Source organism: Carassius gibelio, chromosome A8 (assembly GCF_023724105.1).
Source record: "Carassius gibelio isolate Cgi1373 ecotype wild population from Czech Republic chromosome A8, carGib1.2-hapl.c, whole genome shotgun sequence".
In the NCBI taxonomy this organism is placed as follows: domain Eukaryota; kingdom Metazoa; phylum Chordata; class Actinopteri; order Cypriniformes; family Cyprinidae; genus Carassius; species Carassius gibelio.
The window spans coordinates 22,930,483-22,953,771 of NC_068378.1; the positions used below are offsets into that span (position 1 = coordinate 22,930,483).

The 23,289-nt window shown below is 37.0% G+C and overlaps 2 protein-coding genes across 2 annotated transcripts; both read left to right on the forward strand.

The window, feature by feature from the left end:
- The first annotated feature begins 704 nt into the window (after positions 1 to 704).
- Positions 705 to 7,597, forward strand: LOC128018924 (GTPase NRas). Its single transcript, XM_052604804.1, has 5 exons — positions 705 to 972; positions 3,534 to 3,664; positions 5,002 to 5,180; positions 5,369 to 5,525; positions 5,607 to 7,597. The coding sequence occupies exons 2-5, from the start codon at positions 3,554 to 3,556 to the stop codon at positions 5,724 to 5,726; spliced, it is 567 nt and encodes a 188-aa protein (XP_052460764.1). The 5' UTR covers positions 705 to 972; positions 3,534 to 3,553; the 3' UTR covers positions 5,727 to 7,597.
- A 164-nt stretch (positions 7,598 to 7,761) lies between these two features.
- LOC128018921 (AMP deaminase 1) lies at positions 7,762 to 22,709 on the forward strand. The gene is made up of 15 exons (XM_052604802.1): positions 7,762 to 7,927; positions 14,915 to 15,080; positions 16,034 to 16,139; positions 17,021 to 17,186; positions 17,381 to 17,600; positions 18,165 to 18,294; positions 18,369 to 18,563; positions 18,860 to 18,991; positions 19,075 to 19,238; positions 19,318 to 19,444; positions 19,920 to 20,083; positions 20,927 to 21,047; positions 21,143 to 21,316; positions 21,389 to 21,499; positions 22,325 to 22,709. The coding sequence occupies exons 1-15, from the start codon at positions 7,906 to 7,908 to the stop codon at positions 22,478 to 22,480; spliced, it is 2,154 nt and encodes a 717-aa protein (XP_052460762.1). The 5' UTR covers positions 7,762 to 7,905; the 3' UTR covers positions 22,481 to 22,709.
- Positions 22,710 to 23,289: the final 580 nt, after the last annotated feature.

Genomic DNA, 23,289 nt, shown 5'->3' on the forward strand with positions numbered 1-23,289 from the left:
TTCACTAATGCATTATTTAAATCAAAAGTTGTGCTAACAATGAAAAACTGTATTTTCATTAACTAACATGAACAAAGATGAATACAGTAATAAATGTATTGCTCATTGTTTGTTCATGTTCGTTGATGAATTAACTAACATTAACTAAAGTACTAGTATTCTATAAAGTGTTACCACTTCATCTCTGTAGTGAAATTAAAGAGAGAAGATATAGCTCCATCATTAATCTAGACAGTCAAAGGGCTCACTCTGTATATTGTGCTCATAACACCATTTAGTTTATTATATAAACGGCAATATAAGTTAAAACGTAATAAGAATTCATATAATCTTTGAATTCTTATGAAGTCTCAGCTTTCACTGCTAACTGCGATATCGCTAGCTATTTATTATTAGTCTGACACTGGCTGTCAACATAAAATGACCAAAAAACATCGAGAAAGAACAGCTGAGTCTTACTTGTGAAAGATAACACCCCGAGATCTGTTTTTATTATCGTGTGACGGTTTGTAGGTGTCCAATCTGTCGATGAGTCTGGTATGTTTTCTTCTTTCCTGATGTGAGAGTTATGAGAGTTGCCCGCTCCAATATGGCGGCGACGTTGACGTGCGGTCGAGCGGCCAATGAGGCGTCTAGCTATTTATATGTCTATGGCCACAACGACAGGACTTTTATTTTGACGTGATTTGTGGAATTCTGAAGCCGGAAGTCGCTGTGAATCGTGAAGTTCTGAGGGAAGCTGCTTGGTGAACTCTTATTCAAAACTTTGGCCAGACTTAATTAACTGCTGTTTTTACAAGCTGAATCTGTAGTCTCCTGACGAATCCTGTTCGTACGGGTCGCGTGGCTTCCAGACGAGTGTGAAGTGGCGTTTAAAGTGCTCCTCATGGCATTATTTTGGGCGAGAGAGCAGTAATTCGCAGAGCCCTGTTGATCAGATCAGCCAGAGGTCGCAGAACTGCAGAGTAAGCGGTGAGTTTCCTTCTCCACGCCTTACAGACTCTCTCTATCGCGTTTATACCCGTCCTCGGCTGTTTACAGTCATTTTCATATGTACTGGCAGTCTGGCACTGTGATATGTTTAAAGGGCTTCCTCCTTTGTACGCCATAAGGCTGTGACTCAAATCCCAGTTTGCTGTATACATAGCATTATGGCACATGTGAGATAAATGTAGTTTAGGTTTCTTTTATGTATAGATCTGTATACTTAAATGAAATGTTAAGTTTTCTATGCCAGGTATTTTCTGTTGATTTGCCTATTGTGTTTTTCTGTAAGGGGTTTGTCCTAATATGACGAATAAAAGCATGGTATCAATAAATAATCAATGAGCTCATAAAAGCCACAAGCAAGGTAATAGGATGTTATGAGATGTTTAAAGTGCAGATTTATATACAGTAGACCACAACTGTAATCCTGTGTAAAGTTGTCATTTACTAACTCTATGGTTGTTTAAATTGTGTGACTTTCTGTACAAAATGAAAAAATATAAGCAGCCACTGACTTTTACTGTATGCAGTGCAGTAAAACGTGTGTGTTTACAAAAACCTGTTATTATTTAGCATATGTATTTTAAGTTTTCCAGTTTTATTATGGAGGCCTGTTTCCAACATAGGATAAAAATGAAAAATGTAAATGCATCTATTTTTTATCACACAATTCTGGCTTTTTTTTCTTTCCTTCTTCTTCTAACAATTCTGACTTTTTTCTCTCTAAATCCTGAGTTGATATCTAACAATTCGATATTTTGGGGGGGATTAAAAATAAAGGCAATTCAGATTTTTTTTCTTACATTTCTGACTTTTACAAATAAACTATTTGTATTAATTTAACATCTTGCAATTCTATTTCATAATGTGCCTCTAAATCTTGCAGTTCTGACATTTTTTTCAGAAATGTGAGTGGAACAAAAGTGAATTGTGAGAGGAAAAAGGTCCAATTTCCTTTTTAAATTATTATTTACAATTTTTTATATCATGGCAGGCAAGCTTCTTTAGTTCACAACCAGTTTTACGTCTATAATGTGTGTGCTACTTTTCAGACTGCATGTGAGTCTGCTAAAACAAAAGCTATTTGGCTGTTGGTTAACATTATCCTGCACAGTGACGTCAGTGGAAAGGGAAAGTTGTTCAAGAGGAAGAGCATGCAATTTAATTTTGATGACACATTATTCTTTTTCTTTAGATCAGCATGCTCAAATGCATAGCTCACAATTTTGTTGAAAAATGCATGAATAAGAACAATCTTAATTAAGTTGAATTGATAAATAAAAAGGATAAAATCAATCTAAAATCTAAACTCGGCCTCAGGTTTAAGTAAAAACCGCTCCCGGGTCAGTGACCTCTGCTTCTCTCTCAGGTTAATGTCTTTTCCTGCCTGTACTCTGAGAATGACTTTGACATTTAGCCGTTCTATAAATAGATTGCAGGGTTAATATTTGCAGAGGGGGGTGCTTTCCTCCAGAAACTCTTACTATCCTGATGTCAGTGGTCACATGAGAATGGACCATGGAGTCATAAGAATGAGAAGGTACATGAGACAACATTATATTATTCATGGTGCAATATGCTGTTAATTCACTGTCTGTAAACTCTCAGTGCCACAGTCATCCAGACAGCTGCTAGAATTGATACAGATGTGGCTAGGGCATGCACACATCAATATAGCTTAATTCTTGTCATGCTGAACAACAATAATTACCGTATTTGCATTATTGTAAGTGGTAAGTTTATGGGTGGGTAGGTGTAGACGTTAATATAACCCAATCTAATAGGTAGAAAATGTAATTAATTGTTAACTTCTGGCCGTAGCTGTATATCTTCTAGCCACAAGCAGACATCTGCTGAAGCTAGCATGAGTGAGTGGTGTTGTCAAGTCATCGAGTGGAGTTTTTCATTATGAGGTTTCATTAGTCTCTTAATTATGTAATACCATTGAAAAGTTTGGAGGTCAGCATGATTTACCGGTGTTTATTTTTTAAATAAATGAATGCTTTTATTAATGGAATATTATGCATTAAATTGTTTAAAATTGATGGTGTCAATTATTAATTGTTACAGAATATTTCTACTTTAAATAATGTTCATCAATGACCCCTGAAAATGTATTGTGGTTTCCATAAAAATATTAAACCCAACTATTTTTAAAATATTCCTTGAGCAGCAAATCAGCATATTAGCAATTCAGCTAATGAAGGATCATGAGACAGCAGTTATTTTAAATGGTAATAATGTTAATACTGGTAATTACTGTTTTTAACATATTTTTGATCAAATTTGCATCCTTGCTGATCGTTAGAGACTTCTTTCAAAAACCAACCCCAAACTTTTGTCTCTCTATCTCTCTCTCTCTCTGGATTTAAGCAAAAATAATTGCAATTGCCAAAGCAGTAACAAACCAGTGTACAAGCACAAAAAAAGGGTCGTTGGTCATATTTACGCAGATGTTTTGAAGTATTTATTTGTAAGTCTGTCTATTTGTGTGTTCTAAGGTGTTATTAATACAGGCACATGCATTCTCTCTGTCTCCATCACAGGTGTCTCTCAGGACTGTAAGATGACCGAGTATAAGTTGGTTGTTGTGGGAGCAGGTGGTGTTGGGAAGAGTGCTTTAACCATCCAGCTCATTCAGAATCACTTTGTGGACGAATATGACCCTACTATTGAGGTACTTCATGACCTTCTGACCTCATCTTTCCTTAAAGGTGCAATGTGTAATATTTACAACAATCTATTGACGTAAATGCAACATAATATGTATAACTATGTTTTCAAAGGTGTATAAATACATTTACAATTATTCATTTAGCTGATGATTTTATCCAAAGCGACTTACATTTGCTATATATGTCAGAGGTCGCACACCTCTGGAGCAACTAGGGGTTAAGTGTCCTGCTCAGGGACACATTGGTGTCTCACAGTGGATTCGAACCCAGGTCTCTCACACCAAAGGCATGTGTCTTATCTACTGTGCCAACACCACCCAAATACCTTACTTAATAAACCGTTATAATGAGCTATTTCTATCTACATACACCGCGGGTCCCCTTACTTGGAAGTCGCCATCATGTTTCTACAGTATCCCTAAACGGACAAACTCTGCTTTACAGAGTGCGTTGCGTCACACTTTGTTGTTCTTGCGAATAAAAACACTGTACACAGTACACTAATATTTGCAATAACATCGGCTTATTGAATAATTAAGTAAATATAATTCTTTAATTTACCATTGGAAAGAAATATCATTGCTCTCTGCTGTCTTTACCAAGGACATCTTTGTCTGTGTCGGCCACCGTAGCTTCTTTAAAGGGAGGGGTGAGCGGGGGGACGCAACCGTTGGTTGCAATTCACAATCTCACCGCTAGATGCCGCTAAAATGTTAATTTACTTTTAAATGACTGATCAAATTTTACTTGCACTACCACTCAAAATTTTGGGATTAGTAAAAGATTTAAATATTTTTAAAAGACATCTCTTATGTTCAGCAAGGCTGCATTTATTTGATGGAAATTTCAAAGTAAAAACAATAATATTGCAAAATATATTTTCACTTAATATATATTTTTTGTTTTTAATAATGCAAATCTTATTTTTCAGTATCTTTTCTCCAGTCTTCAGTGTCACATGATCCTCCAGAAATCATTCTAATATGCTGATTTGCTGCTCAAGGAACATCTCATATTAATATTAGTGTTGGAAAAAAGTGGCGTTTCATATATTTGTGGACCGTGAAAACAGACTTTATTTGAAATAGAATTATTTTGTAACATTCTAAATGTCTTCAATGTCTCTTCTGATCAATTTAATGCATGACCCTAAATGTTTGAATGTTACTGCTCTAGTGGACTGTTGATATTTGACATTTAATGCATGACCATCAGCATTTGGCTTTTTCATTTTGTCATCATGACCTTCACTGAATATTTAATTAGAATAGGATACACACTATACATACAGACTGTAATGCATGAAGATTTCCAGTGCTGATCATGGCCGTGTCTTCAGGACTCTTACAGGAAGCAGGTGGTGATTGACGGTGAGACATGTCTCCTGGACATCCTGGACACTGCAGGTCAGGAAGAGTACAGCGCAATGAGGGACCAGTACATGAGGACAGGAGAGGGTTTCCTCTGTGTCTTTGCCATAAATAACAGCAAATCCTTCGCAGATGTGCATTTGTACAGGTCCGTAAGCCAAAGAAAGGGGTTTCAGTTATATTTCTGAATCCTCTGGATTTTAAGCAGTGGTAAAACAAAACAAGTGGATAAAGTTTAAGACATGTCAATAATGTCATAAATTCTATTATAAATATGCAGGACTATTTGTAATGTTTTCCACAAAGTCTATAATGTGCTAACGTGCTGCTCTTTAGAGAACAGATCAAGCGCGTGAAGGACTCTGATGATGTTCCCATGGTCCTAGTGGGGAACAAGTGTGATTTGGCCAGAACGGTGGACACCAAGCAAGCTCAGGAACTTGCCAGAAGCTACGGCATAGAGTTTGTAGAAACTTCTGCCAAGACCAGACAGGTGGGCAAAGACTGATCATCAAACCTCTACTTTAATTTTCTCGGTTATGCTAATGAGACATCTCTTTTCACTGTTTTTTAGGGAGTTGAGGATGCTTTTTACACCCTTGTCCGTGAGATCCGACATTATCGCATGAAAAAGCTCAACAGTAGAGAAGACCGAAAGCAGGGCTGTCTGGGCGTGTCCTGTGAAGTCATGTGAATGCACTGCCTCCCCTTTTTTGTTGTTTTAGTTTTTTAGCAGTTTGTTGACCAGGCAGCTGGAAGCCTCATGACAGTGTGTGCACGTGTGTGTGCCCTCTGCTGGCTGAAAGGGATTCATGCACAACTGGTCATCTTTCCTGTTGGCCTGCTGTAATATAAAAATGAGGCCATTGGACATTTACGTGTCTTAACAGAGGCTCATTTGTCTCATTTAGTACTTGGGTTTTGCCTCTTCTTTGAGGAGAAAAACTTAAACGGGCATTGAGTTCTTCTTTCTTGACTTCTGACCTGTTATAAAACACACCACATTTCACCACAAAATTGAAAGATCTTTTTTTTTTTCACATTTTCATGGACATTTAACACTTTCCCCCCTCAAATTCTCATCATAATGCATCCAAATATTTACATGCAATTCCTATTATTCTCATTGGTGATTCCCATTGTTGTGATGCAATAAATTCTACTGTAATAGGATCTTTTCTTAGAAGTCTAACACCTACTAGTACGATGCATAAATACTTTACAGTTTGTTTTTTTCATTACAGTAATATTAACTAAAAAGGGAGATGTGCTTAATTGTCAATAAATATATGATGATAATAATGCAAAAACGTAATAGTCCTAAAAATAGTATTAATATTGTTTACCCAAAATATAAGTTTGCATTTTTATTTACATTTTTAGCATGAAACCTAGCAGTTTTTTGGAGATTCACCCAAGAATGTTTTAATTACAAGTACATATTTCAGGGAGGAGAAGGAAATGTGATTTTGAATAGTATTTAAATTGGGATTCTTGTAATATAAGACTATCACCATTTATCTTAATATGAAAGCTGTTATCTTCAGTTCTCTTTTAAAAACGCAGTCCTGATGTTGTAAAGGCCTCAGAAGAGAGAACGTGAAATGCCCTTAATCTTAATCTGCAGCTTCAGTGCTCCGGAATACTGTGAACGCAGAAGTGCGTGGGATTATTTCTGTTTATTTCTTTCCCTTTTGCCTTTCTTTTCTTTTTCTTTTTTGTTGTAGCCAAAGAGTTTTAGCATTTATGTTTACTGTTTCTCCTATACTGTAGTTCCATTTACTCTAGAGTCTAGGGTTTCTTTTATCCTCTTTACTCTCAGATGTTAATTGTATATTTTGACATATAATACATAATGTTTAGAATGATTTTAGATACAGAAAACTCAATTGGATGGGATGTGACGGATCTTACATAAAGGGCCTTTTGAATCATGGTGCTGCTGGTGTACATGCCAAATCTGTGTGCCACCTTCTGCGTCCTATAGAGCATGACATCTTTTAGCTCTCCTTAAATAATGTCTTAAATCTTCCAATCCAAGCTGTAAAATGGATTTAGTTGAAATTGTAACAGACCGTAGTGAATTTTGTTGCAATGTTTTTTTCATGCCTGAAGTCTCTTCTTTAAAGCCAGTGAAGGTTTATCAAGAAGTTGAAACGATTATTCGTGTTGACTGTCATGTTATTTATATCGCATTTATCTGAACCTGTGCCTGATTTCATTAACAGTGAAATCTGAAACATGTTCCTATTAATCATTCAGTGTTTGGCCTTCTATCTTTGCTTTAACAGAGGCAGGGTGTTTTCTAGAAGACCCAAACTAAGTTTGCCATTACATTACCAGTCTTTTCTTTTTCAGCTATATGAAAACTTGATTTATAATGTATTTTATGGTTTCAGCACAATTTATTAATATCACAGACTTTCTTTAATCAGAAAATTGTGATAACGAACATTTCATGTCTTTTTTTTTCGGTGGGGTGGGGGGGGGTATTAATGTGTAATCTATGTTTAATGTGCCTATCATATTACAAAAAGTTTTACCAGTAAATTAATTGAAAACTGAGCATATTGTGTCTATTTCTCCTACATATCCATGGATGTTTGTGTGTGTGTGTGTGTGTATACACTTACATAATATCCCACTTTCCCATGTGTGAGCTTGTCATTTAAACCTTAAAACTTAAAATAGAGTTGAACACACAGAACCTGGAGTATCAAGCCCTCGTATCCACTACACAGCTTTGGTTACAGTGGGCAACCGCTGCTTCATATTGCCCAGGTGCAGTGTCCAACCGCACACTTTCCCGCTACCAGGGAGCAGTGCCGGACCGTCCTGCTTTCTACCGAAAGAGTGATAGTGTCAGAGCCAACATGTCCAAAGTTGCTGTGCCTGGTGAGTGTCCATTCACCACCTGTCACAAAGAAAAGTTTCGTTTTTAACATTAACTATGAAATCTGTTTTGCATTTCAGAATGGCTAAATTGATGTCTATGAAATGTTTTTTGAAGAACCCAACATGTTGCATAATATCTTCATAATCATATCACCACTGTGGGTCTCTGGCAGAAGCCGTAATCTAGGAATGGGAGTGTCCGAGTAGTTATTTATGCAGGTCGACTCTTAGAAGCTTGTACAAGAGGTACACTAGGCAAGGTTAGGTTTTCCAACAACTGGTAGTGCTGGTATATGAGAATATCTTGGGAACTTTAATTCAAAGACGAGGCCAGCTGTGTCAACACCCCTGAGTCTGACACTTTAATTAACAGCAACTGAAATTGTTAGCGTTTCAGGCCTGTGATTGGACTGATTTGTGCTGTTTAGATACAGACGAGTGCAATCTGAAATTCTTGAATATTTCAAATAGGGTTTATTATATTTTTAAGCATGCAGGAGTTCCCACTGATGCTCTTTGCAGCTGTGGCAATGTGCAAGATTGCTTGTTCTAAATATAAGCAAGGTTTTGAAAGCTTATAAGTTATGAATTATTAGATTAATACTTAAAGTTTATTTTTACATCAAAAATCTTTGTTTTCAAGCCCTAGTGTGGTCATAGGTTTACACTCACCTTGCAGAATGTGCAAAATAATAATTTTTGAGGGATCATTAAAAATCACTTTTATTAAAACCAGTGATATTTTGCTGATTCTGCAAGGTGTCTGTAAACTTATGGCAGCTGTATTTTGTTCCTCTGAGTAAGATATTGATTTGATTTCAGTCTTTTAATACTGTGAAGGCTAAGAATAATCTCAATATAAATTTGCAGACTGTGATATGTCACTGATATCACCAGGTTTAAAAATAAACCCTATCATTTCAAGGCAGCAGGAAAGGCCACGTATTCAGAGAGGTCAAACAGCAGAGCGTTATAATCATCTTGTTAATGATTTCACACCCATTTAATAACAACTGAGTCTAATACACTGATAAACATGCAATGTATTAGATCTTATACTTTTGTCTCTGCATATTATCAAGCTGGAGCAAGTTCAGTGAATTATGCAAGTAACACTAAGAAAATACATGAAGCTGCAAAGAGGATTTTACTGTTTTGGTCAATGTGTGTTATTATCCTTTTCTGTGGCCGGAACTTTTCGCTTCCCACCAGTGGTGGACGAAGTACACAAATCAAGTACTTGAGTAAAAGTACAGATACGAATAATAAAATATTACTCCAGTAAAAGTAAAAGTACTCCTTTTTGAATTTTACTCAAGTGAAAGTACAAAAGTACTCAATTTTGTATGAACTTAAGTAAAAAAGTACTGAAAGATAGATGTTTGCAATTTTATATAGGCTAATTTAATTTTATATTAGCACATTTTTTTTTATAATCCTACTGCTCAAAATACCTTTTTCCAAAATAACCACTATATGGAGTCAAGATATATTTTTGTTGTTGATATGGACCATGCTTAAGAGAGTAATGTTCACTGTGAAGCTTACACTGTGATGTACCTGAGAGAAAACAGAGATGATAATCTGATCTTCACCCGTAAGAAAAAAGTATTTTAAAGTTTGTGGTTTTACAGAACACCACAGTTATATATGACAAGATAATAAGGCCTGAAGTTAGGAAGAACATCTTAAGGAAAATATAATTATATTTTCTTAATGATTTTTTTCCCTCTCAAACCTTGTCTGCGGTGTAAAAACACCCCTGGCCAAACGGGGTGCATCTCTTCCCCTCTTTGATAATTACTGTAGTTACCATGTTCTGAACATCACATCCTTTCTTTTCTCCCCAGATGTAATCTATATATCTATATCTATCTATCTATCTATCTATCTATCTATCTCTCTCTCTCTCTCTCTCTCTCTCTCTCTCTCTCTCTCTCTCTATATATATATATATATATATATATATATATATATATATATATAGGTGGTTTAATAAAAATATTTGGACATTATTTATAAAAATTACCTCAAGTTAGCACCAGCAAGCCTGCTAGACATTTAGCATCAGCTACAATATTTACTTATTTTCAGTACCGTTCTGAATAAACATTCATGTCTGTCTAACGTTACTCGTCTAAAAAAAAAAGCCTCAAGTTCAAATATTCATTTATCACCAATTAACTGTTTGACAAACACTTCCTGCTTCCAGATCTGAATTAAAAAAAAAATCTCAAACATGCTCCGAAGTCCCAATCTGAATCAACCGAGTCGCCAACAGGCTCCGAAGTGCCGATTTGAATCAACAGAGTCGCGAACATGCTCCGAAGTCCCAATCTTAATCAACCGAGTCGCGAACAGGCTCCGAAGTTCCGATCTGAATCAACGGAGTCGCGAACATGCTCCGAAGTGCCGATCGGTATCAACCGAGTCGCGAACATGCTCCGAAGTGCCGATCTGAATCAACCGAGTCGCGAACAGGCTCCGAAGTCCTGATCTGAATCAACCGAGTCGCGAACAGGCTCCGAAGTGCCGATCGGTATCAACCGAGTCGCGAACATGCTCCGAAGTGCCGATCTGAATCAACCGAGTCGGGAACATGCCCCGAAGTGCCGATCTGAATCAACCGAGTCGCGAACAGGCTCCGAAGTCCTGATCTGAATCAACCGAGTCGCGAACAGGCTCCGAAGTGCCGATCTGAATCAACCGAGTCGTGAACATGCTCCGAAGTCCCGATCTGAATCAACCGAGTCGCGAACATGCTCCGAAGTCCCGATCTGAATCAACCGAGTCGCGAACAGGCTCCGAGGTGCCGATCTGAATCAACCGAGTCGCGAACATGCTCCGAAGTGCCGATCTGAATCAACGGAGTCGCGAAAATGTTCCGAAGTCCAGAAGTCCCGATCTGAATCAACCGAGTCGCGAACAGGTTGTGAAGTCCCGATCTGAATCAACCGAGTCGCGAACAGGCTCCGAAGTGCCGATCGGTATCAACCGAGTCGCGAACATGCTCCGAAGTGCCGATCTGAATCAACCGAGTCGGGAACATGCCCCGAAGTGCCAATCTGAATCAACCGAGTCGCGAACAGGCTCCGAAGTCCTGATCTGAATCAACCGAGTCGCGAACAGGCTCCGAAGTGCCGATCTGAATCAACCAAGTCGCGAACAGGCTCCGAATTGCCGATCTGAAAACTTCGACCAAAGAATGTAAAAAATAATTATATTTCTCTAATAACTCTAACTCTACAACTCTATGAAAGACTCAGATCACGTATCTTAAAATAAATCGCTATAGTAAAAGAGAGAGGAGTGAAGTTTCCTACCGCTCTGCTGTGTTTGGTCCTCAAGCGCGTCTGACGCTCCGCGGCGCGTCTCCGCCCCTCACACGCGCGTTTACAGCGCTAAATTAATCATCTTTGCTAATTATTATACATTTACTTCATTGTCAGCTTCAGGTACTTCATTTATTATTGTTCAATGAACTGTTTGAAACAAAAAAAGGTTGTATTTCAGTAATAATTCTAAATTATCAAAATAAAATATATAAAATAAATAATAAAAAATATGATTTTCAGTTACAATAATTAATCCTAAATTCCGACATTAATAACTTACTTTTAGCAACATCAGACGCACGCGCTCACAATATCTCACGGTTCTCACTTCTGTAGACTCACACTAAACGGTTCATTTGAATCAGTGAGTGGTCGACTCCAGAACAGCTGCAATCGGATCATTCTAATTCGTAAACGAATCGTTTGGTGCGATTCGCGATCCGATTTAAAGGTTTATTTTGAAAAGACTCACAGTTCGTTCATGATGAATCAGACACCGCTTCTGCGTGTCGGAGCACGTGATATATTATAGGGAGTAACGATATGTTTTATGAAATGTAGTGAAGTTAAAAGTACGATCTTATGCTTTGGAATGTAGTGAAGTAAAAGTAAAAGTTACTCAAAATAAAACTACTTCAGTAAAGTACATTGAAAAATGTACTTAAGTACAGTAACGAAGTAAAGCTACTCCGTTACTGTCCACCACTGCTTCCCACTCTACATGCATCCTGTGTATGATTGTTTGTGTGTTTGGAAAGGGCATGAACTTGTAGATGAGGGACTTTCAGAAACCATCCCATACTGGAGAGTATCCCATGGCCATGGAATTCCGGTTGGATACACTGTGATTTTTGAGGAAAGTTTCAGAGTAGAGGAATGTGGTCTTGGGGATGCTGAATATTTCATATAAACAAACTGCTTATTTGTTTAGTTGTTACAATCCATGACATTAACCCAAAAACGAAAATTTAATTATTGAAAATGTGCTTAAGTTGTATTCTCCTTTGGAGTTGGTGGGGTTTGGATTTACTGAGGGTTGTGACTGTTTCATCTTTGTGTCCACCCTTAGTAGAAAAATGGAATGTGTAGATTTATTATTATTGCTCTTTCATTGTATTTAGTATATTCCAATAAAAAGGTGAGAGAGAACATGGTGAGCATCAGTAGTGAGCACCATCAGTGCATTGTCGGACTTTTTAGGAAGTGATCGTTTGAGCTCCATGATCAGTATACTGACTACAATACTCAAATAGGAAGCTGATTGAGATGTACACTGAGTTTCAGTTCCTTTTATTTGTTCAATATGTGTAGCAGTTGTGTCAAAAGAGGGCCCCACAGGACCAAAATCCGTTTATGATTCGACTTAGACCTGTAAAAAAAAAACAAAAAAAAGTATGATCTTGTTTGTGAACAATAACAAATATATTGTGATGTTGCTACATATGTTTGCCTCTATGTGAGAACAGATAAACTGTTTGTGAAATTCAAAAAGCTCCTTCATGGTCCAACAAGCCTTGTCTGAGTTCTTTTGATGATCTCTGTCAGCGATTGGAAGAAAAATAAAAAAAAGTCACTGATGATGTGCATGACATTTTTTTTTTTTTTGTGCCAAAATGTTGTACTTTCTACTTTACCTTTATAAGTCATTGCAATTCACCTTCATTTTCATATTCACCTTGTTATTTTACTGTACAATTCATGACTCTTGCTATATAGGTTGTCTGCAATATGGAGAGATTTCATTTAATTTTACAGCAGATTATTATTATTTTTTTATTAATGTGAGTAAAATGACAGTTCCGGTGTGTATCTTACTAATTCAGTCAAACCTATAACCTCCTTTTCTTTTCAATGTTTCGGATCTTCCTTGGCAACTCTGTGGAATAATCAGAAGGGAGTAAGTACAAAGGAACCTGCCCGAGATCAACGTGTTTAAACTGCTACAAACATCTATCTGTATTTTTTTTAAATTAATAATAATTAATAATTCCTAACATTTTATACAGCGCTTTTTTTAGGCACTCAAAGCACTTTACTTTGTCAGGGGGTATCTCCTTATCCACCACCATATTATTATTCATTTGTTTGTTTTAGGTGAAAATATACAATGGGGTCCTAAAATCTGAGACAAATTTAAGAAAATGTAAACCAAAAAATGTTGCCATAAAACAATTTAATGCATTGTAGTCCGTATGGATTTTCTTGCTCAAATACTACTGTTAGAGGAAAATACCTGTATTCAATCAGAAACCTTTTCCATCCCATTGTAGTTCATTAGCAAACAAATGACTTTGACATGTATTTCTTTGCATGTATAATATGATTCTTAAAAGCATTTACGATGTAGGCCTCAAAGTTTCTTGTCTGTCCAAGTTATGGTTTGGGTTGTGCTGTTGTTAGTTGGTGATGTGTGTCTTGGCTTAAAGAATTTGTTATAGTTTCGTTCATCTCTGCATGGGAGATTTTGTTCCATCACTGCTAGTGGTCACAGTCACTCCGTAGTTAAATCATTCTGAAAAAGGTTATTTTTGCCAAAAGCATGCTCTGGTTAGCAAGTTTAACATTAGTATGACGTTTTGAAAAATGTCTAAAGGACACCCAATCGGGTGTTGTATATAAGTACAAGTTGGTTTTTCACTTATTGTCTTATGGCTTTTAAAGTAGAAAATTAAATTTTATACTTAAAGGTACAATTTGTAAGATATTTGCAGTAAAATATCCAAAAACCACTAGGCTAGTGTTATATATTTTCCCATTCTAAACAGTGACACGGGGCAGAAACCGCATGACAACAGGGCACATGGACAAATGTGGAATTAACTTCGCGACAAACCTCAACTAAAAAGAGATGCTGAAATAACTTTAAAGGTACGGATTGTAGGACCTTCCACTGGAGGGCGCACAATAACAATCGCGTGGTTTGATGACGTTAAGAAGGAGCATGGAATGATGGGATTTGTTGTCTTCTACCCAACCTCTGACGGCCATCAATCAGACGGAAAGATAAATCACAGATTTAACGCGAGTTCAATGATTTGCACGAGTAGATTACATACAAAGTCAATGCAAAGACGCGATCAGACTATGGATCAGACGCATCCTTGCGTGGCTCTAGAGACGCGATGCCCCGCGTTTGGCGTGTATGCCCCATAATACTAATCTTGTTGATCGTTATAATAGCTTACGCTTTCTGTAAAGATACGAATCAAAACTACTGACCTGTTGAGTAAAACACAAGCCAGATTGGTATCTCTTTAGTTGAAGTTTGTCGCAAAGCTTCTTCCGCATTTGTCTACGACACTGTTGTCACATGGTTTCTACATCAGTAAAGGCGGTAACAAACGTCATTGACAAGCGACTGCACTGCCCGTGTCACTGTTTAGAATGGGAATTTTCTCATGGTTTACAAGTAGTTGAAAACATTAAAGATATTGTTAGTGATCAGCTGGACAAAATATGTAACCCTAGCTTAGAGGTTTTTGGATATTTTACTGCAAATATCTTACAAATTGTACCTTTAAATGATGTCCAGACCATAAAAACATTTGGTCTCAGTCTATGCATCTCATGTTTCATTTTCATCATCTTTTGTTTTGTTTGTTTAGCCACTGTCTCCTTAAATATCTAATTTGCTTTGGCTTTTGGTCATCAGAGACGGATGATGGCACGCGTGCCTTCGCAGAGCGTGTATTTGCTTCGGAGACCAAAGATGATGATATCCGTGATGAGATCTCCCTGTTTGATGTGGCTGATGACTGTCCTATCCTCAACCAAGAGCTGGCCCTACATGTAGTGGAGGATGATGATGTAGAGAAGCGGTCAGTGTACAAGTTATACAATCATATAACTTATTTTTTTTAAAATTTAAATTAGGTAATTAATGTTTTCTTGGTTGATACAATAAAACTTTATGCTGACATCTATTAGTGAGGAGGCAGCATAAAAGGTTTTAAGGTACTGTTGCAATGTGTAGAAATATACAGTATTTAACGGCAATGTCTACTCATCAAGTCTAAACAACTAATTATAGAAATTATAGATTAAGTGCATAATACTCGCCTGTAGTCTCAACATGGCTACCATCATGAAAGGGAACCCCTTTTATGTTGAACAAGCCGCATTTTCTAGGCTAATGAAATGAAAACACATTTGTCTAAACTGCTATTAATTAATTAATTTAGTTGTAAAATGGGTTTTCATTAGAAATTCACTGTATGTTTCCATATTTTGACATTCAAATTTTCTTTTTAGTGCGCGTTATTTAATTTTCAAAATGTAACTAAATTTTTACTTGTGTAACCCCTCGGGTCCTACTACTCGCACCCACTCCGTGAAGGCTTGAACCGGGTCACTGACATGGGAGGTGGGCTCACTAACAAGGAGGTTAAAGACTACAGTCTCCCTAGCATCAGTCACTAATGTGCATCTTGAGATCAGGGGAGTAAGGTTTACCTGCACAGCACTTACCAGCTGGCCTTCGTTACACTCACTCCCATCCGGGTCACGGCACCATTGTAAATCCCCATTCCCCGACCGCTACACTTGTAGGCTAGTATGTCACCCAAAAGTTGTGTTTTGGCTTTCTTTGGTCAATAAATTAGCTATCTACATCAGAAATAGTGATTGATTATATTTACATTGGCCTGTTCCTCTGTTTAATGAGGAAGTTTAATGCCACAAAATATACTGTTAAATACGTTATAAATGAAATTTAAACAATTCATAGTCCATGAAAAAGGTCCACCCTAACCTTTAACTGATCCCCACACAGTAAGAAGCATCTCAGTCGCACTCATCCCTTGCTAGAAGATAAACCAACCTACTTGGAGGTCCCTCACTTCCAGAGAGTGTCCATCACTGGGGACTACGCTGCTGGGGTACAGTCCAACATATAACTTCCAGGACCTGACTGGAACATGTACATGTTATTTAAGCTTTGATTTACACACTGCCCTTTGCAGGTAACTGGACAGCTGAAATAGATCAGTCAAGCTAGGGGGACTCTCCATCTTAGCAGGTGGAGCCCATCCCTGGATATGGTTTCTGAAATATATATCTGACATTTAGGAGGGGAATTTCAGAGAGTTAAGGAACTCTCTCACTTTCCACATGTAGTCATCAGTTCTTGCCTACTCTAAGATTCAAACTCATCAGTCCTGGCTTGACGTCAAGGACATGGTGACTTTTAAAAATAGTGTCACCCAGTCAGTGCACTCTATGACTCCATATGTGACCCTGGACCACAAAACCAGTCATACGGGTCAATTTTTGGAAATAAATATGCTTTCCAATATTGTATGGTTTGTAAGGATAGGACAATATTTGTCCAAGATTTACTTTTTGAAAATCTGGAATCTGGGGGTGCAAAAAAATAAAAAATTTAAATACTGAGAAAATCGTCTTTAAAGTTGTCCAAATGAAGTTCTTAGCAATACATATTAATAGCCAAAAATTAAGTTTTGATATGTTTACAGTAAGAAATTTACAAAATATCTTCATGCAACGTGATCTTTACTTAATATCCTAATGATTTTTAACATAGAAGCATTTATAATCGCGACACATACAAGTTTTTTTTTTTTTTTGGTTATTGATACAAATATACCCCAGTGACTTAAGACTGGTTTTGTGGTCCAGGGTCACATATACATTTGCATTTGTCAACATATCACATTTCCACTCATAGATATAGGCATTTCAAAGATAACAATCAGCGTTGGCGTTGCACAGAATCACGTTCTTCCAAACTGTTCTGCAGGTGACTATGGATGACTTTGAGCTGGCCTGTAAGGGTCTGTACCGTGCCCTGACCATCAGAGAGAAGTACATGAGACTGGCTTTCCAGAGATTCCCCATCACTGCCTCTCAGTTCTTGTGCAAGATTGAAGGAGAGCAGTGGAAACCTGAAGATCAGGTGCTCCCAGGTAATAATATAAACAGAATTCCATGATAAAAACACAAAGATTTTAAGTCAACCTAGCTTACTTAATACTTTTACTTATCTTTTACTCTTTCACCGTAAAAAAAGAAAAAAGAAAAAAGAAAGTTGTGTTTGGTAACTGAAGAATAGTTGTATTTGTTAAATTCAGTGAAATATAACATTACTGTTGTGTTGCAGTCTTCACCCCTCCTCCTAAGTCTGGAGAGGATCCTTTCTGCACAAAGGACTTCCCACCTAGCCTTGGCTACGTCGCTCGCATGAAGGATGGTGTTATCTATGTTTACAAAGATGCAGCATCTGCTGATAAACACCAGCCTCTGAACCACCCCGGTCCAGATCTTGCCACCTTCATAGACGACATGAACTACCTCATCGCCTTGATTGCTCAGGGCCCAATGTAAGTTCACAAAGCACTGCAGATCTATATTCTATATTCCGACTATATATATGTACATATGTTTGTGTGTGTTTATGATAGAAACTACTACTCAAAAGTTTGAGGTCGATAACATTTTTTAATATTTATTTTATCCTCTAAATTGCTTCTAATTATAAAAATGCATTAAAAGCAGAACACATTATTTAAAAGATACATTACATTTTAATCCTGTGATGGCAAAGCTCAATTTTCAGAAGCCATGACTCTCCATTAGTCTTGAGAGGAACATGATCCTTCAGAAATCATTCTGAAAGTTGATTTGGTGCATAAACATTTCTTATAATTATCATATGCTTCTTAATATATATATATATTTTGTTATGTTGGGATAAGTTATAAAGAGCAGCATTTATTGTAATATACATTTGTGAGAATACAATGACTTCATTTTATGTATCCTAGCTGATTAAAATGATACATTTCTTACAAATATTACTGACCCCAAACGTTTTAATGATATTGTATAATATTAAGTTTAAAGGCTATATTGTTTGTTCTTTTATTGAAAATGTTAATGCTCAGAAAGACGTACACTCATCGTCGTCTGAAGTTTCTCATGTCAAAATTCAATGTGCATGAGATGTTGAATGAGATGGAGGAAATGAAAGAGCTGAAGAAAAATCCCCACAGGGACTTTTACAACTGCAGAAAGGTATGACTTAAATATGCCACTTATGCTGAAATTATTTAACGTACATTTTGACAGTTCTGTTGTTGTTATTGTAGGTGGATACTCACATCCACGCTGCTGCCTGCATGAACCAGAAGCACCTCCTCCGCTTCATCAAGACGTCCTACCGTGTGGATGCAGATCGTGTGGTGCATGTTTTGAAGGGCAAGGAAGTGACCATGAAGGAGCTTTTTGAATCTCTCAATCTGCACCCCTATGACCTGACTGTCGATTCCCTGGATGTGCATGCTGTAAGTATCTCACAACACCTCAGACAGGTTCTTCAGGGCCTGGTTACCCAGACATGGGAACAAAATATACAAAGAATAACCGCAGAAATTCAGCGCTAGAAATAATGTGTCACAGTTTCCTTATAGCACTATGCAGCGCTCATTATGCAGTTGTCATGTGCCCTATTTTTAGGCCATCACATGGGTTGCAAAATCCACTCTGCATATCCTCTTGGCACTCTTAATTGATTACAAGAACTGTCATTCGTGATGCCTATGAAGTTATTTACAGTTATTTCTCACACTACTTCATGCAGGGCAGACAAACCTTCCAGCGTTTTGATAAATTCAATGCCAAGTACAACCCTGTGGGTGCCAGTGAGCTGCGTGATCTTTATATGAAGACTGAGAACCACTTATCCGGAGAGTATTTTGCCACCATTATTAAGGTAAGCCTTAGGTGAACCATGTGTTACATATTTACACAAAAAGGAAGCCAATCAAATCAGCTGTAATCTCTGGAATCTCACAGGAAGTTGCTAGTGACCTGGAGGATGCCAGATACCAGTACGCAGAGCCTCGTCTGTCCATCTATGGCTGTAACCCTAATGAGTGGGCTAAGCTTGCAAGCTGGTTTAACAAGCACAGAGTCTATTCTCCACAACTCAAGTGGATGATTCAAGTGCCCAGAATCTAGTATGTGAACCTATTTTCACTTCTCACACTCAGTCTTTGTGAAAACTCTATTAACAGTTTATCTCATGTCCCCCTTTAGTGACATTTTCAGAGCCAGGAACTTTGTGCCACACTTTGGAAAGATGCTGGAAAACATCTTCCTCCCTGTTTTCCAGGCCACCATTGACCCAAACTCCAACCCAGAGCTTAGTGTCTTCCTGAAGCATGTGAGCAAATCTGGAAAATATAATAATAGTGATACACAGGCAAAGAGACCACCTTTCAAATTGGTATATGTATATATATAGTTAAATAATTTAATACTTTATTCGGAATGAAATTGATAAAAAGTGACAGTAAAGATATTTTTATTGTTACAAAAGCTATTCATTCTATTCATCAAAGAATCCTGAAAAAAAGTATCCATTTACAAAAATATAGTAAGCATCATAACTGTTTTCAGCATTGATAACAATAACAAATGTTATATATTTTACATAAATGTAATATATTAGAATGATTTCTGAAGGATCATGTGACACTGAAGACTGGAGTAATGATGCTGAAAATTCAGATTTGCCATCACAGGAATTAATAAAACAATTTCAATATATTAAATTAGTTATTTTAAAATTGAATAATATTTGACGATATTACTGTTGCCTGTGAACCCCTTCATCCCTGCGTTTTGTCTCTCTACAGGTGACTGGCTTTGACAGTGTGGATGATGAGTCTAAACACAGCGGTCACATGTTCTCCACAAAGAGCCCCAAACCTGAGGAATGGGACATGGTGAAGAGCCCATCATACTCTTACTGGATTTACTACATGTATGCAAACATTGCCCGACTCAATCAGCTGCGCAAGTGAGTATCTCAGTAAAACACAAAAAAGGCAAGCAGCTTTGTAGACTGGATTGGGCTTGCTACAATCATTACAGCCAATAATTAAAGTTAGGGATTGTTTCCTGAACCCCAATTAATAAACTTTGGTGTGTATTTCATCCCTTACTATGAGATGAATAATACCACTAGTTGCACAGCCTGAAGGGAGAAGTGTGCTGTTACTTTTCTAAGCAATTAGAGTCCACAACTTTAGCTAAGAATAATTATTTTGGAGAGAAAAAATTGTCATACATTTGTTAATGTTTTTGAAAGAGATGCATTTAATGTAACAAAAACACAGTAATATTCTGAACTATTATTTCAATTTAAAATAACTTTTTTCTATATAAATATACATTAAAATGTAATTTATTCCTGTGTTCAAAGCTGAATTTTCAGCATCATTACTCCAGTCTCCAGTGTCACATGGTTCTTCAGAATGAATTCTAATATGCTGATTGGAATAATAATAAAAAAAAACAATTAGAAATTTTGATTGGAATAAAAAATTATAAATGCATTCACTGTAATTATTTATCAGTTTAATGCACGCTTGTTCAATATAGGTATTGATAAAAAAAATTATATACTGGCCCCAAACTATTAAAAAGTGTATAGAGTCCAAAATATTGTAGAGATTTGAATGTGAGTATTTTTGACTTAGGCCTGTAAGCAACCAACTTGCACTAAATTCCCAGAATACCCTGGTACTGTACAGGGAGTTTTACACAAGAATTTACTTCAGATTAAAACCAGTCCATAAGAGGTTATTATATGAGAAACTAAGATGCCATTTGTTATGTGCTGCGTGTTTGTGGTATCCAGGGAGAGAGGAATGAACACATTCCAGTTCAGACCTCACTGTGGGGAAGCTGGAGCTGTCACTCATCTGCTGGCCTGTTTCATGACTGCAGACAACATCTCTCACGGTCTCAACCTCAAGAAGGTTAATACACCATTTACCCTGACCATTAGGGGGCACAGTTCATCTTACCAAATACACAAGAATCACAACACTCACTCTCTCGTTACGTTCCACAGAGCCCTGTCCTGCAGTATCTGTATTATCTGGCACAGATCCCAATTGCCATGTCCCCACTCAGCAACAACAGTCTGTTCCTAGAGTACAACAAGAACCCTCTGCCAGAGTTTCATAAGAAGGGACTGGTGGTCTCCCTGTCCACCGACGACCCCATGCAGTTCCACTACACTAGGGTGAGGCTTTAACCCTTTCATGTGCAAATTAGATGCTGCTGCAGTGTGTTTATCTGAATACTGCATCAACAGGAGCCCCTTATGGAGGAGTATGCCATTGCAGCCCAGGTGTTTAAGCTCAGCACCTGTGACATGTGTGAGATCGCCAGAAACAGTGTTCTCCAGAGCGGTCTGTCTGCTGAGGTGAGGTCACCAGACCGAACACATCACTATTCTTTCGTATGCTTGATTTTACTGATCTAGACACAAGGTATATTCTTTTACAATTCAAGCAATGTTTAAGTAAAAAATAATACAAATATATATTTGATGATGCTATTGGTGCTAAAAATATTAAATGAAATTAAATCTTCAAGTGTAACCCCATGATTAAAATTAAGATTAAAGATTACAATTTTCAGTTTTCATTTTAATTTAAGTGTCAGTGATTTTGTTTAATATTTGTTTAATTTTGCTTTGTTATATTTACATTTCATCAGTTTTAGTTTTGGTCAGTTTACTACTTCAACTTAACCATTTTTTATTTCACATTTTCATAAAATAAATATACTTTTTTTTTTTTTTTTATTACATTGTTAGGCTCGTCCAGATTCAGCCAAAAAGTCTTTATTTATTGCTCAGAGGTCACAAAAATGTATGCAGAAAATAACTTTTTGGGGGTATTAACCCTTCCTAAGTGCTATGACATATGTTTGTTGCCAACTACATTTTTTGTACAAGTTTTTGGCGTTACAACCTTTCTAATTGTAAATTAAATTATTTTTGTACAACTGCTTACAGCTGAATCAAACTCATAAACTTCACATTGTTATTGATCTAACCTGACTTGATCTAAAAAATTGCACTGCTGTCTTTTAATGCTGCTTTAGTTAGGTTTTTATTATTGATTCTGCTATTTTCCTGTGTCTGTGAAGCTGCTTTGACACAAACTGTATTATATAAAGTGCTATTGCAGTTAAGGTGACTTAACTTGACACTGTAATATAATATGCTTTCTCACACAAACAGGAAAAGATTCACTTCCTTGGTGCCAACTACATGAAGGACGGTCCTGAAGGCAATGACATTCGCAAAACCAATGTGGCTCAGATTCGTATGGCCTACCGCTACGAGAGCCTGTGCTATGAGCTGAATCTCATTAGAGAGGGTGTGATTGGTGACTAAACAAACATGCACATACGCAAAGTGGATTGTTCTACACTCTCCTTAAATTGTCACTTCCAATTTCTGCATCATCGTTAATGTGAAGCCCATGAGACAACGTCCATGAGACACAGCTTAAATCTTAATGAGATTTGACACTCCAGAACATGATACTTATAATTTTTTGTGGTTGTGCTTGGGAAAAAGGCTGTAACAACTGACTCAATAAACAAGATCTAAATTTAAAATATACAGTGTTCTGATTTTGATCTTATTTTTAACGCAAAGTTGAAAATGCTCCCATTATTTGCTCATAACTTGCCATCATTTCCATAACTTTAACTTTTTCAGAGCAAAAAAAGATCATTCCACCTTACAAGTTCATGCCACCTTTTTACATATAATCAGACACAGCTTTAAAATGGACATCAAAACTATCATAAAAGTAATCCAAACCCATTTCACTGTAGTCCTAGTCTTTTGAAGTCATACAAGAACTTTGTGTGAGCAACAATACAACATTTCAAATAATTATCCACTAAAAGCTTCCCATCTTTAGCAGTTGCAAATGTAATTTGCACTTATGCAAATTAAAATTTAGTGTGAGGCACTGGGGAAAATGACATGGGTACATGACAACCAATGACATTTGATGTCATTGATGCCATACCAGGCATAACCTCTGTCTTATGTTCCTGTTTCTTGAAAAAGTTGTGGCTTCACAACTGAGATCTTAAATGCTTATGACCTTTTTGAACCTTTTTAGTCAGGATTACGTAACATTCATCACATAGCACTGAAACTGCTTTTTTTGTGTGATTAATGACATT

Excerpts from the sequence above, each read along its gene's own strand:
- LOC128018921 (XM_052604802.1), top strand. The coding sequence starts at position 7,906 with ATGTCCAAAGTTGCTGTGCCTG. Across the intron at positions 7,928-14,914 it reads GTCCAAAGTTGCTGTGCCTG|AGACGGATGATGGCACGCGT; the intron begins GTGAGTGTCCAT and ends TTTGGTCATCAG. Across the intron at positions 20,084-20,926 it reads CGACTCAATCAGCTGCGCAA|GGAGAGAGGAATGAACACAT; the intron begins GTGAGTATCTCA and ends TGTGGTATCCAG.
- LOC128018924 (XM_052604804.1), top strand. The coding sequence starts at position 3,554 with ATGACCGAGTATAAGTTGGTTGTTGTGGGAGCAGGTGGTGTTGGGAAG. Across the intron at positions 3,665-5,001 it reads AATATGACCCTACTATTGAG|GACTCTTACAGGAAGCAGGT; the intron begins GTACTTCATGAC and ends CCGTGTCTTCAG. Across the intron at positions 5,526-5,606 it reads CTTCTGCCAAGACCAGACAG|GGAGTTGAGGATGCTTTTTA; the intron begins GTGGGCAAAGAC and ends ACTGTTTTTTAG.